Raw genomic sequence first — 17,201 nt, 5'->3', positions numbered from 1 at the left:
TTTCTTTCGTGCAATTACACCTACAAAATACAAAACTATTAAAATAAAGAAGGAAATAATAGATAAATATGAGTTGTTATTGTTTCTAGTAGATACATTTTATATAAAAAAGGAAATTTATTATAGTGTAAGGTACAGCACACATACCTTACACGTAAAGGTACTGAAATGTAATGTGTTTTATGTACAGTACTACTGTGTATTGTTGTTTATTATTGTTTATTACAGGAATGTCTATTCTATAATTTAAGATTAAGGGAAAATATACTTGTATTTATAACAAAAAAGACAATTTAAGACATTAGAAAGGTTAGGTAAGGAGGTGGTTTGGGAGGTCTGGCACAGATTAATTCTATTTACATTATTTCTTATGGGAAAAATAGGTTTAACTAATGAACATTTTGACTTAAGAACAGCCCTTCGGAACCAATTAAATTCATAAGTCAAGGGTCTACTGAACATGTTTTACCACTCGGTGGTAACAAGTGTCATCTTCCACGCTGTAGTATGCTGGGGCAGCAAAATGAAGGCAGACAATGTTATAGACCTAACAACTCATCATGAAAGTGTGTTCTGTCCTGGGAGTGGAACTAGAGTCTAGTGGTGAAGGGGTAAAGAGAAGAATGCTCTCAGAAGAGAAGGATGCATTCTCTCCATGCCACAATGGAGTCATATAAAAGCACCTTAGACCTTAGCCATAGACCAAGACCACCAGAATGCACTACAGTGCACCAGTAACTATCAACCTGTATAACTCATGCTCCTTCTGTAGGGAGGACAGCCAAACATTTACAAAGCTTAATTTACTTCTATTGGTGCAGAACAGCTGTAAAAATAATAGTGATCTTGCTTAAAATGTTGAAAATAGTATTGAAGTATTTAAGCCTTTTGGAGATCATTTTCTACTTAGATTAATGTAATTTCAAAATTGTTTACAATTTGAATAATAAACAAACATAAAAGCAGGCATTACAAATGTAATCATGTAAGTCAAGTAAACGATGTTTAATACAATATTTTATATATGACATTTTCTTTGTACAGTAATCCTATAAATAGAAAGTTCACATAAAAAGGACAAAATAGTGAGCAAGCATATCCAACCAATGACCCATAATAGGTAAAACAAAGCTTTTTAAACATTATAAAAAATGTTCATTAACAACAGATAATTACATTTCTGAATGAATGCATTGCTCAACTATTTGAGACCAAAAGTACTATTAATTAGAAACATAGCTTTTGCTTTATATAAGAAACAACTAAAACAAAATGTAGGCCAATCTGTGCTACTAGCCCCTGGATTTTATATTTTCAATGTATTTAAGATTTTTATTTGGGACACAAATAAGAACAGTTTCAAATACAGATCCACAAATTATTCATGTATTACTGTAGTCTGGTTTGGTCTGAATGGACCATTAAACCATTTAGCTGATGCCCATTTCCATTTCAAGGGGATGGTCAGGTCCTTTACTGTCTTTGGACATTTGAAGTAGGAAACAAATCTTCAAATTCTAGTATAAACGTTAATAATTTCCAAATTGCCACCCAAAATTTTGGCATGTCTGAATGACCGCATCTTTGTAGTGTACAGGTAAAACCCTCAAACTGATTTCATGAACTACACAAATCTTTAGGATGTTCAGACAGAATGACTAGGAGATGCAGTTACAAGTGCAAGCATGTAAATGCACTGTATGGCTAAACATGTGGATATCTGACCATTACAAAACCATGGGCATTAATATGTAAATGCCCCTGTTCAAGACGTGGGAGTCGTGAGGTCAGCCTTATGTTGAATTAGAAGGCCAGCCTCCCAGTTGATGTTTGAGTTGATCCCAAAGGTGTTCAACGGGCTGAAGTTCCTACAAACCAAACTCATCAAACCATGTCTTTATAGACGTCTTTATAGGGGTGCCTTCAAATTATAATTTTAACTACGAGTAAATGTTTACGTACTACAGGCCATATAGAGTCAAACGTAAGCCTGGTACATTTTAATATAAATGTGCATATTTGTGAGAGTAGCTTTTAACTTGCATATTTTAGCACTCCAAGCATATTCTGCACAATATTAGCAATATATCCCCACCACCAGACATGAGATTGTATTTTCTATCCAAATAAACTTAAATAAGAATAAAACGCCTTTGCAATAAAGCCCTTCACGAGCTCTGCATGTGTGGTGCTACATTATTAGAACAGCAGATGAAAACCTTGGAGCACTTTATCGGGTTATGTGTTTAGTGGAGGCATACCGTATTAATAACTAATGGCCAATGTCAGTGACGGTAACTTGGAGAAATCTGCCTGCTGCTGGCTGGATTTGCAAAAACAGATAAGCTTAAGAAAAAAAGTTAGGTTAAGACACGTGTAGTGATGAGAGTGGTTTGGTGAAACTGCTTTATGTCCCAAACAAACAAGGTGAAATCACAATTATGCCACTACGACAGAATTTCTTTCCCTTACCATAGGAGACATACAGCATTGGACTAATGAGTGGCTGGGGTGCCAAATGTTAACCTCATTTGTTAATCCTCTTTTCCTCAGTGCACCCCCAAAAAAGCCCCCCAAACCAAAGTAGCGTATCAGTACTAGACATGTGATCACTGTGAGTATACAAGTGCAGCCACAGATTTTACAGTGGCATTTACAACAGCAGCAGCCACATTAGGAACATCTCTTGCCACTCTCTGCATTGGAGGAATGTTGGGTCCTTCCAGGGTATCCAGGATACCTTTAGATAAAGAAATAAAACAATGCAGTATTACAATTCAGTAACTCAGAAGTTACAATCCAAGACCTGTCCAGTCTTCAGTTAAATCTTCGTGCTTGTCACCAGAGCAGACTAGAATCTACTCTCCAAACACAAAATTGATTTAACTTTTAGAAAGTGCTTCTGTTAGGAACCTGTTGCTATGTGCCACCCACAGTAGCTTCTGTGCCAGTGTGCCAACCTGATAAATGGATGTACCATTTGTTATTTTGAATATTTCAAAGAACAATTTATAAATTTCCCCCCTTTTTCCCAATCTAGTCATATCCAGTTAGCCATGTGTATCATTCCTCTACTGCTGCAGACCCTTACCCTGACAAGGAGGGCTGAGTCTCACAAAGAGTCCCACACTGATCTTCAGTATTCCCCACCTCTGTGCAGGCACCACTGACCAGCCAGCAGAGGCTGCAACTTAAGCGGCAATCAGGAATCTCTTCAGCCCGCTCACCCACAGACAAAGCAAATCATGTCTGTGCAGGTGCCTGGCAGGCCGATAGCAGCTGAGCTCAAGAGCTTGAGATCTCAGCAGCACCACCAGAATGTCTTTTTCCATGGTATTTCTTTACCACTGTCAATACTGGTGGGATAAAATGCATGGTCATAAATTCTGTCCCACACACTCCTCTGGCATTTACACATATGGGTGATTTAAACACATTAATATATGTTTGTTTGTTGTTTGTTTATTAGGATTTTAACGTCATGTTTTACACTTTTGGTTACATTTATGACAGAAACGGTATTCATTCAAGGTTCATTAGTCCACAAGGTTCATACAGTCTTGGACAATTTTGTATTTCCAATTCACCTCACTTGAATGTCTTTGGACTGTGGGAGGAAACCGGAGCACCTGGAGGAAACCCACACGGAGAGAACATGCAAACTCCACACAGAATGGACCCAGACCGCCCCACCTGGGGATCGAACCCAGGACCTTCTTGCTGTGAGGCGACAGTGCTACCCACTTAGCCACTGTGCCGCCCCTTAACCCTCCTATTACCTTCAAATTTACTAACACCTTTTATCTTTGGGGTCCACTGACCACTTAAATAGCCTTTCAAAAAAAAAAAAAAAAAAAAAAAAAAAAAAAAACCCACACCCACCCCCCTTATACATTCAGAATACCTGTTAACGCAACTATGGAGAAATATGCAGATCACCATAAAATCTCATTGATTGACCTAAAATTGGTAGAGATCTTTTTGGTGTTTTAATGGCTTTATATAATTTCTAAGTACATATTTTTGTTATCTATAACATTAGGAATGAAAAACCATTTCTGTTATCAAAAATTGTAACGTATTATGTTTGGGGTCAATCTGACACACACAATTTCAAAAATTTTGAAGGATTTTATTTGTAAAACAGATCATCATCATCGGCATGCATTGTCTGAAGGGACAGAGCCCACAAAATGCAAGCAGACGTTCATCCACAGTCACGTGGGGGCCTGGATTGTAAAGAAAGGGTAATCGCTGAACCCACTTGTCCCATACATCCCATATTGCTGCAAGTTTGTCACGCTCTCGTCGGCCCTGCCTTGTTTCTCTGACATCAAAGCGTATGACAAGGGAGAAAACATGGAATGTGTTTAGAGACATGGTGGCTGGAAATATTGCCCTTCCAGTGTCAGCAGCCCCAAGGCTTGATGTTGCTTCGCCTTTTGGCTTGTACACTCCTGCCAAAATGAGCGACCCAATGTAGACTTGCAAGTGGGTCACATCCAAGTCTTTCCAACTGTCCCCATACACGCACCTCCCCTCTAAATTTGTCATCTCAAGTATATCCTTTTCTATTGATGGTGTTATGAAGAGCTCAAATGCTGATTTTATGTCTTGGACATGGCTGACAGCATATCTGGTGGGGCCTGGAACCATTTTGATGACATTAGCAGCACTAAGTCTACCCTGTTGTTCAAGTGGGTAGACAGACCATAATAACTTTTCATTTTTGGAAGGTAGTGTGTTTGCTGGTGATTGAGAGACAAAAGAAGGGTCAACACTGAGGGTCTCATTCTCATCAGAGGAGGATGCTTCATAATCAGGGTCCTCCTCAACATCATCCTCTGTCTCTATTCGCAGGAACCATATTTTCCTGTCCCCACAGCATGGGAAATATCAAAAATCATCTGAGGATGATGTTTTCCCCTCCCCCATGTTGTGTGAACTATCAGTGGTTCTGGCATTACTACAGTTATGGTTATGTTAGGTTAGGGCCTTAAAGTTTTTTGAAAATTAAAAAACTGCATGTCAAAGTGACCTCAATATCATCCTTAACAACCAATACAAATGTGTGTAAAATGTTGATATTTCTTATATGTTTTATACAGCTAAAACAACCTGGGGTCAAATTGACCCCAAAGAACACTGATGCGTACAACATGTGTACAGGACACTGAAAACATCATGTTAATTTTATGTTTACCTAGTTGTCCCCATTAAATTAGGAAAAGTCATCGAATATGAAGCAAAAAAAATGATGTCAAGCATTTATTTAAAGACGTTAAACATTGAATGGGGTCAAACTGACCCCAAAGGTAATAGGAGGGTTAATATATGTTCTTAAGTTCTTAGTAAATGGTCTTGGCATGTGTCACATCAAACGTTAAGCATCCTAAACACGAAAATAACATCATGACAATTTTCAACTGTGCTAGAATAGCATTACACTACACCAACACTTAGCATTGCAGATATTGAAGTACCTTTAGTTAAATGATTAATATATACAACAATACAGTAACCTAGTCTTTAAACCTAGTCTAGCCTGTTTCAGATAGTAATACTGGTGCTTTGGATCCAAGACCACATAATTGGTTCCAAAATTAGACTTAAAATAGACAAAAACTCTATTCTTACTGTTTCAATAACCTCTTAATATTCACAAGAGACCTTAATTAAATTTTTTGCTCAAAGGGACTAGTGTGCCTCTTTCCTCAAAGATGCCTAAAATCTCATCCTGTTACATCATACATTTCATAGGGTAGATTTTACACGTCTTACCTTCTACAATCTTGTGATAGGCAAAGTGAAGGTAGAGCAGGAAAAGCATGTGAAGTGCAACCAGTGTACCACACAAAATGAGACGGGGAGTTTTACCCACTGTACGCGAAAGTAACACAGCCACCTTAGAAAGAGGGGGAAGAAAAACACAAATTATATAGCTTACAAATTATTCCACTGCACTTAAAGTGGCGTCCAAAGATTTTACTCTAGACTCACACTAAAGCAGCAGCATTTTTTCTTTGTTACTCAGATTGCTGTTTACTCATTGCTGTGGGCATTACTGAACTCACTGCTGATTGTCTATTTTTAAAAGCACTGCCAGATTTCAGCCGTAGAAAACCATACATGATGAATGCAGGTGCCCTGACCAAAGATCGCATAGCAGCAGCAGCGGTAAAAGACCCTGTGCTGTGCTACACAAGTGCCCTGTGTTTAGACCAATCTTCATTAAGAAAGATCTACAAACTAATTAAAATTTGCAACTTGTATGCCTTACTAGTGCACTTCATTCCTGACATCTTTTTGTGCTTATAGATTTCAAACATACATTTATGTAGGTATATTTTCTCCTACATATAAATAAATATCTGATATTCTTTCAGAAATGGAATTACTGAAGTGGCACTTAAGTCAATACAGATTTTAATGCTTCTTATTCTGTTGCAACTAAAGGGAGGTTATGTGGGAGAAATGAAGTAAGCCAATGCCATGCTCAAATTCTACTGGTTTTCAGCAAATTGCTTTGATCCGTCGCTCTGCCTTCCATCATCTGCACTGCCAACTCTTACATCACATTGATATCAGTTTGAACACTGGGTTGCCAACTATGGGTTGTTTTTTATATTTCACAAATGATATAAGAAAAAAGCAGCTGATTTTCTCAACATGACTGAAAAATTAAATGAAAAGGAACACTAGCACAGCTGAACAGACAATATAAGGTTGACTCAAAAGTACTTATTTATGCTCATTTACATTTACGGCATTTAACAGACGCTCTTATCCAGAACGACTTACAGAAGTGCCATAGTAGACATGACCTTACTCTAGTTTAAGTAAACAACAGTCCAAGGATATAAATCTATTGAAACCCTAACCCTGTTAGAACCAAAGTGTTTTTTTTTTTTTTGCACAATAAATAAGAGTGTTAGTAAGTAAGTACATGTCAGCTTAAGTGCTTAGTAAAGAGGTGCGTTTTTAATCATCTTTTGAAGACAGAAGGAGACTCAGATGTTCATACAGACAAGGGAAGCTCGTTCCACGCAAGTACAGAAAAGAGTCTTGATGCATGTGTTCCTCGAGTTCTGGGTGGAGGATCAAGTCGAGCAAGACTAGTGGCTCGGAGTTTGCGTGGTACAGAGTGGGGTTTTATTAGATCTCGAAGGTAGCTTGGGGCTGGTCCATTTTTGGCTTTGTAAGTGAGCATCAGTGTTTTAAACTGAATGCGTGCATCTACAGGAAGCCAGTGAAGAGAACGCAGCAGTGGGGTGATGTGGCAATGTTTAGGTTGCTCATAATTCATATTAACTTGGGATGGTAAAAGCAGTCAAAAGCCAGCACATTAGGCCTTCCCAAAATTATGGCATACATGTGCTAATTTCAACTTAATAGTAGTATTTTTTTGTGTTAGGACAGTCACAGACACACTCAATGTCCGGGGAGAAATGGCCAAAGCCCTGAGATCAATTGGTGTCCCACTCAGGGCATTCCTGCTTTGTGTAAGGTGTTTTACAGTAGAACTAGTCTTGCAGCAACCAGGATAAAGTGGTTGATTAAAATAAAAAAAGAAGTAGTGTTAAAATCATGCAATAATTTAAAAGTCTTATTTGGTGTCTTGTCTGAAAGTTTACCATTCGAAGTGTAGAAAGTCCTCCAATCACCAGCCACAAAATGTAGAATAGGGAGTGGAAGTGGACATTGTAGGTAATCAAAAGGACCACACAGTGGCCAAAGAGACCATAGCCCTGCAAACACATTTAAATGAAAGGTTTCAAATCATACAAAATGTAATATGAGACAAGAAAAACAAGAGTAACCAAAAAGCCCATTTTTGCCCCAACCCTAAAAACTGTTTGTGCTCCCTTGAGGATTTTACTTATATCAATGTAGAGGAATTCCGGCCTACTTTGCTTTGCATAGTTGCTTTAATATAGCCAAATTAAAGGGCATTTGTGTGTAAACAACCTTTTAAGTCTTGCCACAGCATTTAAACAGGGTTCAAGTCAGGATGTTGACAAGGCTACTCCAAAACCTTAGATTGTAGACTGTAGATTGACCACCATTTTTAAAAATGTTGTCTCTTACTGTGGTTCAACTGAGCCTCTGAATAATGGAAATAGATTTGTAACACTTTTTTAGATTGATTTATATTATTACGTTTTGTACTCAGCTTTTACATATACTTATTTGGAAGTGCTTGTTGAGATTATTTAGCCTACTTGCTGCAAAGGTTTTTATTTCTGTGATTTTTTGGTTTAACAAAGCTGGCAGCAATCAAGCCTGGGTGTGTCTAGTCTATTTAAATCCAATTGTCAATTAAATGAACTAAGCAAATTTTATTGTTACACAGAACCAGTTGGTGTTGGAAAACCTTTTCCCTTTAAATAATAAAATCATTAAAATCCTATGCTTTTGACTCTTTAGGTTGTCTTTGCTTTATATGAATTTTTAAACACCTAATGCATTAAAATAAACAAAAGTCGCACTGGTGGGGGGTTGTGGCAATTCTGTTTTCCAACACTGTACATATCACATTAAAAATCAGGCACAAGTGATGCATACGTTTAAAAACTGAACATTTAAATACTTACTAATAAAGAGAGCATCTGGAGCATGGTGATTTGAGAATTGCAAAGGTAAGCCAAGAAGTAGATAAAGGAGGACGATCCCAGCCAGTAGCCGAAGCATGTTCCAATGGCAGTGCCCATCAGTGTGCCCTCTCTCTGTTTCAGTAAATAGCATTACTCATTGCAGAATATGTCATCTTTTAATACAAGTATATTATTCGCAGTATTGAGGTGCTAAACCAAGTGAGGTGTTTTTCATGAGCCAGACAGATTCACTGACAGAGTTGTGCAGAGTAGGGATAACTGCTACCTTATTTGGGTGGGCACTATATAAACCAATATACGTATGTAATCCATTAGGTTCTGAATTTCAGATGGCAGTGTTCACTCAGTGTTCTTGCAGCCTTCAAGGAACTTAGCTGGTAAATATTTTTGAGTCATTGTGTGATTAATTTATTGCTGATGTACTAAAAGTAAAAGTTTTCTTATCATTAAGCGGAACTTGAAGCAGTTATATTATTATAACAAATGAATGATTCCTTTCGGCTGCAGATCAACTGTCCACATGTTTGATTTGGCAGAGTTTTTACACCAAATGTTCATCAAAATGCAACCCTTATATTTATCTGGGACTGGGACCAAGGGTGCACTGATGTGTCCCCCAATGGCTAGGTTTACTTACTGCCATGTGCCTTTTGTATTATGATAATACTGGTGTAATAAAACAAAACATAAACACTAAGTACATATATCAACCAATTGAAAATATTACAAGTTAAAGACATTCCTTCAAAGCTAATCAACTAAACATCACAAATAGTTTAAAGTCTTTCACCATCAGTACTGATTAACATAAAGCACAGTTATTTGCACATGAAGTCTTTAATAATGAACCTTGCTTTAAGCTTGTGAACCAAACAATTATTGTAAGTATCCCACTCACAATTATTTAAAATTAAGTGCTAATGTAATAATTGTGACAGTACTATGTCTGGGTAAAACACTACCCATAGTGTGGTATTTTTAATCCTGACCTGGTTAAGTTTTTACACCCGTAACCATCTGGTGAAATATGATCAAACTGATTCATGTGTGCATGTAAACACGCTCACTGATTTACCAACATATGTAGAGTTACATTAGGGCTTACAATAACAGTTCCAGAAGTCTTCATGCCATGCAGCAGGATGGCAACCATGGTGAACACCAACATCATTGGTCCATACAGCTCCCCAGCGATTTTCTATTGTTAAAAAAAAACACACTTTTTAGGGATGCTTTCCAAAGTATTTTTATTCCCATTACAAAAAATCTGAAAAAGGCCGCTAAAACACAAACACTTCATTCTAATACAGACAGAGCTTAAGAGCAGTAGAAAAATGCCTACCTGTGGAAAATTGATAATTCGAAGTGGAATCATGGATTCAATTAATCTGCATAAAAATTTTTATTATTGTTAGTGGATATACTTAAAACCCTTCATCAAAACATAATTAATTATGCTTACAAGGTTCTCTGCAGATCTTACCTGTTTCTTACTTGAATAGGCTCAACGTCAAAGTATGGTCGGAGGATATCAATATTAGCATAGAGATTAAACGCCTTTGAGGCCTGTCGCTTGCCTGCTTTCCAAACCTGTATGAATACAAATTAAAATCTATTGAAAAACATATTTTCAAATGTTACTCTTCTATGGAACAATGCCGTAAAATAAAAAAAGTACTTGCTCTATTCTGATTTACTTACGCAATTGTTTTAGGTCCTTGAGATATTAAAAACAAAGTTTCTCATATAAGACACATAAAACTTCAGTTGATTTTATACATGGGAGAGTTGCATGGCAAAAAACTACTGCTAACCCAGAGGAACACATAAGCTTGATATACATTCGCCAAAACACACATACAGTGGGGCCAAAAAGTATTTAGTCAGCCACTGATTGTGCAGGTTCTCCTACTTAGAAAGATGAGAGAGGTCTGTAATTTTCATCATAGGTTCACTTCAACTATGAGAGACAAAATGAGAAAAAAAAATCCAGGAAATCACATTGTAGGATTTTTAAAGAATTTATTTGTAAATTATGGTGGAAAATAAGTATTTGGTCAATAACAAAAGTTCAACTCAATACTTTGTAACATAACCTTTGTTGGCAATGACAGAGGTCAAACGTTTCCTGTAAGTCTTCACCAGGTTTGCACACACTGTAGCTGGTATTTTGGCCCATTCCTCCATGCAGATCTCCTCTAGAGCAGTGATGTTTTGGGGCTGTCGCTGGGCAACAAGGACTCCACAAATTTTCTGTGGGGTTGAGGTCTGGAGACTGGCTAGGCCACTCCAGGACCTTGAAATGCTTTTTACGGAGCCACTCCTTCGTTGCCCGAGCGGTGTGTTTGGGATCATTGTCATGCTGGAAGACCCAGCCACGTTCCATCTTCAATGCTCTCACTGATGGAAAGAGGTTTTGGCTTAAAATCTCACGATACATGGCCCCGTTCATTCTTCCCTTAACACGGATCAGTCGTCCTGTCCCCTTTGTAGAAAAACAGCCCCAAAGCATGATGTTTCCACCCCCATGCTTCACAGTAGGTATGGTGTTCTTGGGTTTTTCTTCTTCCTCCAAACACGACGAGTTGAGTTTTTACCATTTTGGTTTCATCTGACCACATGATATTCTCCCAATCCTCTTCTGGATCATCCATATGCTCTCTGGCAAACTTCAGACGGGCCTGGACATGTACTGGCTTAAGCAGGGGGACACGCCTGGCACTGCAGGATTTGAGTCCCTCTCTGCGTAGTGTGTTACTGATGGTAGCCTTTGTTACTTTGGTCCCAGCTCTCTGCAGGTCATTCATCAGGTCCCTCCGTGTAGTTCTGGGATTTTTGCTCACCGTTCTCATGATCATTTTGACCCCACGGGATGAGATCTTGACCCCAAGGGAGATTATCAATGGTCTTGTATGTTTTCCATTTTCTTACAATTGTTCCCACAGTTGATTTATTCACACCAACCTGCTTGCCTATTGTACGTAGATTCACTCTTCCCAGCCTGGTGCAGGTCTACAATTTTCTTCCTGGTGTCCTTCGACAGCTCTTTGGTCTAGGCCATGGTTGAGTTTGGAGTCTGACTGTTTGAGGCTGTGGACAGGTGTCTTTTATACAGATAACGAGGTCAAACAGGTGCCATTAATACAGGTAACCAGTGGAGGACAGAAGAGCTTCTTAAAGAAGAAGTTACAGGTCTGTGAGAGCCAGAAATCTTGCTTGTTTGGTCTTTATTGACCAAATACTTATTTTCCACCATAATTTACGAATAAATTCTTTAAAAATCCTACAATGTGATTTCCTGGATTTTTTTTTCTCATTTTGTCTCTCATAGTTGAAGTGTACCTATAATGAAAATTACAGACCTCTCTCATCTTTCTAAGTAGGAGAACCTCCACAATCAGTGGCTGACTAAATACTTTTTGGCCCCACTGTATCTTGATGCTCTCCCAGCCTTATGAAATAATGTTCTGTGGATTGATAAGTCAAAAGTTTAGGGCATTCCAATGCAAACAAAATAATAACATAAAAATAGGATAAATAAACATATGAATCTTAAAGCATTTGTAATTGCATTAGTGCTTTTTCTAAAAGCAGTGCAGGACTGCCATCATTTTTGGCCATGACTGTAAGTAAGCACGTTGCCCTGTGATAGTTTGGTGCCCTGTCCAGGGTGTATTAATCCCTTGCACACAGTTCTTTGGCCCAGAACCAACAAAAACACTAGCATGTGTGATACTATAAAAATATTTCTGCTGAGCCCTGAATGAACCATAAACATAGCAAATAGAGACTTGCAAACAACAACATGTATATTTGTATGATGTATTTGGGTCATTCCTGGGATTGGGTGCCTTTTGGACCTTAAGACGTTTTGAAAATGCAACACTGTTTTTATCTGTTTTTCATGTTTTATTATAAAATGGACATGTTATACTTTTCCAAACTAATATTGGTCAAGCTAAATTACACATGCACCTCATACACACTGTGACATCCACCATGTTACGTATTAGGTTGTAACAGGGTGGACATTCTGACGTAAAATTAGCCATTAGCTAGCGAGTGAGCAAAACCATGCTAGCATAAAAATGAAATCAGACAAATAATTCTCTGCTTTTTAGTATGATTATTTTTAAAATGATCAAATCGTATTGCTTTTTCTCATATATCCCATAACAGGGTGGACATGTTATGGTTAACCATATAAGACTTTTAGGATGAAATGTGGAAAAAACAACAATAAAATGAGGAGTTAGCCACTCATCTTCCACCGTTGTTTTCACTCCAAAAAGATCATGTGAGCTCCAGGAAATGATGTCAGTATGTAAAACAGCTCTTCATTTTAAGAGACAGTAGTAAGAAATAACAGGGTGGACAGCAACTTGAGGGACGTGTGAAAAACCCTTCTAATCAGCAAAAAATTAAACTTATGAAGAAACAAAATCCAGGGTTTAGAGGGACTTAAGCAAACCTTTTAACCAGTATTAAAAGACTGAGATATTTTCATGATTAAACCTCATGTATCCATCACTAAATCAGAATGTACAGCACTGGGGACATGGGAAAATAATAATAATAAGTACTTAATAAATACAATGATCAGTACTGGGGACACAAAAGGCACCGAATTGTAGGAATGACCCATATAGTCTTGATGCTAAGATACACTGTAGCTGACCTCATCAGCAACCTGTCTTCCCAACTGTCCTTTGAGGCCCTTCATGCCAAGAAACTCTCCATCTTCCCCAGTTTCATCCTCAGTAGCTGCGGCCTCCTCTGTCACCTCCTCTTCTTCTTTCATACGTTGGTGCATCTCCCCCATGTCCTCAAAGCTGGAGCCAGAGGTGTCATCCATGTTCTCCATGTCTATAACTGCTGAGCCACTGCCCTGAAAATGCAACAAAAATAAACATAAGGGGTTGTTTAAACTTGCCTTACCCTTGGTGACTACGTACTAGGGGTATTATGTAGTCCACAATACAAAAAGTTAAGCCTGGTTATTTGGTCAGTAAATAGAAAAAAATGTTCAAGCCTCTTAGTAATTGGAAGGCTCAGTGAGCAAGGCCAGTGACATGATTTCATGTCCAACAATTATTTGCAACAGCCAGTAAAAGCACAGGCAAAAACTCTCATAAAAGACAACAATTCTGTATCTATTTTTGTAGCTGTCATTTATTTTTTTGTTTTATGCATTTTCTCCCCTTTTTAGCACGTCCAACTGCCCAGTTGCATCGTGCTTCCTCTCCATCAATGCCGATCCCTGCTCTTATTGAGGAGAACCAAGCTAACCTACGCCACCTCAACACATGGGCAGCATGCCGTATGCATCTCATCACCTACACTTTGACGAGTGCAGTGCAGCTCAGCTTGTGTACGGAGAGACACACCCTGAGAGCACTCTTTTCTCATCTCTGTGCAGGCACCATCAATTAGCCAGCAGAGTAACTGCATTAGTTATGAGAGAGAGACCCTATCCGGCTTAATCCCACCCATATCTGAACAACAGGCCAATCGTTGTTCATGTGGCTGCTCAGCCTAGCCGGCAGGCAGAGCTGAGATTCGATACGATGTAATCGAGATAGCAGCTCTGGTTCCAGCGTGTGTTTTTACCGCTGCGCCACCTGAGCGGCCCTACATTTATTATTTTTTTGATAAAAAATATCTACAGTGTGATTTTAAGATGGAAATCTCTGGGTCAGTAATTGATAAACATTGTAGTCTGGGAGGCTTATGTGCAATCAGTTAATGTGTTCATCCCCTGTGATCACAGAAAGAATGATCTGTCCTGTAGATTGTGCGGTTCAACCCAGAGTACCGTACGCTGCCAAGGGGACAGAAGGGGAACCTATCAGTCGGTTCATAACTCATTCCGGCCTAGCTGGTACTAGTAACCAGAGGGTTGGGGGTTCAAATACTAAAAATACCAGAAAGTCAATATTGGGACCTTTACCAAGGCTGTTAACTATTCAGCTCTGAGTGCACTAGATTTACTAATAAATCACTTTTGATTGGTTTATTTGATATCAGACCAAAATATGATATTAAAAATTAATTAATAGTTTAATACGACTGGCTGCCAAACTAAACACCAAATAATACATTAGCTTCATGTATAGTCTTTTAATTCTAGACTTCTTTGCTGTTCTGATTAAGTTTGTTGTCTTCAAAACATTATTAACACAAACAATAAAATCTTAGCCATTAGACTATACAACCAGGTATCTATCTACGTAGCCATTTTACAGGCTGTATACCAAATCTATTGCCATTACATAAAAAGTGCACTAAATATGGTGGGCAGGCTATGTTTCAATACATTTTTAAGTGCACCTACGTAGTGAGCAAGGACACAATTTGACACACTCAAATTATAGTAAAATGACAACAGACTTCACTGTAGCTGTTACAACCATATACCTTAATTTATCCTTACGATTCGAATAACAGATAATTAAAACGTTTGTAATTTTGTAGAGCTAATCAATAAGCTAAAAAGATTACCTGAATCATAAGGTTGTCATCAAAACCTCCCCATGGTTCCGTATTCGTGTTTTTGGTTCCTTCCGATGCCGACATTTTAGCCCGTGATATGACCACACTACTATGGAAGTTAAACAGCTATGCGACGTGACTGTATAACGACACAGATGGTCATAATATTTTCAACGACAATTACACAGTTTGAAGCAATTATTCCTGCATAACCCAAGTACTGACATTCCTCATTAAAGACCGGAACGACCAAGCAACAAGGGACCTCTGATGATGAATCGACTCCCCGACTGATCCGAACGCGGTAGAAAGAGTCACGTGACCAAGAGTCGCAGTTGGAATGTAGCGGTGTGCGATACTGAAAAATTTGGTATCGATCCAATACCAAGTAAATACAGGGCCAGTATCGCAGATACCAATACTTTTTAATAATTAAGGTAGATGCATCATCAAATTGCTAAATCTAAATGAATTTTCATGACCTTCAAGTGTATTATTGTAATACATACATTTTTGTAAGTAGCTGCTCTCAGTAGGGTGCTCTGGTTTCCTCCCACACTCCAAAGACATGCAAGCGAGGTGAATTGGAGATACTACATTGTCCATGACTGTTTAATATAACTTTGAGAAGTGATGAACCTTGTGCAATGAGTGGCTACCTTTTCCTTTCATGACTATAACCAAAGGTGTGAAGCATGACGTTAAAATCCAAACAAACCATCATGGAGTATCACCACCAAGCAGCTAACTCAAACCACATAGTTGTGTTTGCTGGGTAAATACATTTGTACATTTTTAATAGTGACTGAATACATCTGTCCTTGTTAATTTAAAATAAAAAAAATCAATGCTATTCTGTTTACATTTATAAGCACAAAGTCAAAAGAAAAGAGCTCTCATTCACCAAAACACAAGAAGCGTGTGCACGTTAATATACTTGAGAGATTTTTTTATTTGGAATGTTGTTAGTTAACACAGGGCTTTACTTGAAGGCTATGAGTAAAAGACCTTTTGTTTTACAAGATCCAATACCAGGGTCCTGACTGAGTTTAGTTTGGACACAAAGTGCTTTTTTGATCCAATGCTGGACCGTTCCTCCTGTGTTGTTGTGTTTCCTCTTAAAAATTCAACAATCAGTCTGTACTGATACAAAATGCAGCTGTGTGTAAAACTAAGACAAACATGAATTTTGGCACCAAAGTTTAGAACTTTATTTGATATAAAGTACATAGAATAAAGCCGCTGATTACTGGCTGAAAACCCCAGTGAGAAGACGAAGTCTACAGTTGCCATCCTCTTCTGGCTGACGGTATTGGAGAAGAAACACAGCTGGTACAACTGAGCACTTGGTCATGTGGCTTGAGGATTGAAGCATAATAACACCCCTAGCTAGATCATCACTGTGGACAGAACTTGGTGAGCTGTTCAGAGAAGCAGAAACAATGTTCTTGATGTTCATCAGAGGAAACTATCTTCGTACCATAGTCACCATGGAATCCTGCAACCAAAGGTACTCAGAAAGACTCACCACATATGCTGGTACGATGAGTAGCACCAAGCCAAGATGGAACAAAGTAAGACTGGAACAGCAGAAGTACCATAACCATGTGGTACCAAAAAGACTGCTAAGCAGAAAGAGTACCGAACCTATGACACCAAACAAAACTCTGGTACAGTAGAGCTCTCAATAACGGAGCTCTTTACAGAGAACCAAGGTAGAGTAAGGAACAAGATTGACCACTGTTATTACTCAAAAGTGACCAATACGAGGGAGATCACAGTAGTCCCAGGTAAAGTTGGTTGGAAGCAAAGGAAGGAAGCCTCTTACTGAGAAAAGTCCAAGAACAATGAAGACTTGATGGTGAAAAGTGGTTCCTCAAGTTTCTCTGAGAGTCAAAGCAAGACATGTCCCTGATAATGATCTAGCTAAGGAGTGTATAATCTCGCTCAGTTGTGGGTGATGTTAAAATAAATGGTGGAAAATCAGATTGGGGATATCTTGTTCGATCGCCTGGTGAATGTCCGTTTCAATGCTTTCCAGGCCCTTCTGAAGAACTGGCCAATTGCTTTTTTCGTCTTCTTCTGTTTGGTGCC

General features: G+C 38.4%; 1 protein-coding gene across 1 annotated transcript; it reads right to left on the bottom strand.

Moving 5' to 3' along the window:
* Window positions 1-984: 984 nt before the first annotated feature.
* yipf3 (Yip1 domain family, member 3) lies at window positions 985-15,343 on the bottom strand. Its single transcript, XM_062995014.1, has 9 exons — window positions 15,117-15,343; window positions 13,294-13,503; window positions 10,099-10,205; window positions 9,958-10,003; window positions 9,721-9,813; window positions 8,595-8,726; window positions 7,635-7,748; window positions 5,782-5,905; window positions 985-2,740 (listed from the first exon to the last, which is right to left on the bottom strand). The coding sequence occupies exons 1-9, from the start codon at window positions 15,189-15,191 to the stop codon at window positions 2,610-2,612; spliced, it is 1,032 nt and encodes a 343-aa protein (XP_062851084.1). The 5' UTR covers window positions 15,192-15,343; the 3' UTR covers window positions 985-2,609.
* Between the last annotated feature and the right edge of the window lie 1,858 nt (window positions 15,344-17,201).

Source organism: Trichomycterus rosablanca, chromosome 5 (assembly GCF_030014385.1).
Source record: "Trichomycterus rosablanca isolate fTriRos1 chromosome 5, fTriRos1.hap1, whole genome shotgun sequence".
NCBI lineage: Eukaryota > Metazoa > Chordata > Actinopteri > Siluriformes > Trichomycteridae > Trichomycterus > Trichomycterus rosablanca.
Note: the sequence above shows the minus strand (reverse complement) of the source record. Positions and strands in the feature narration are given on the sequence as shown.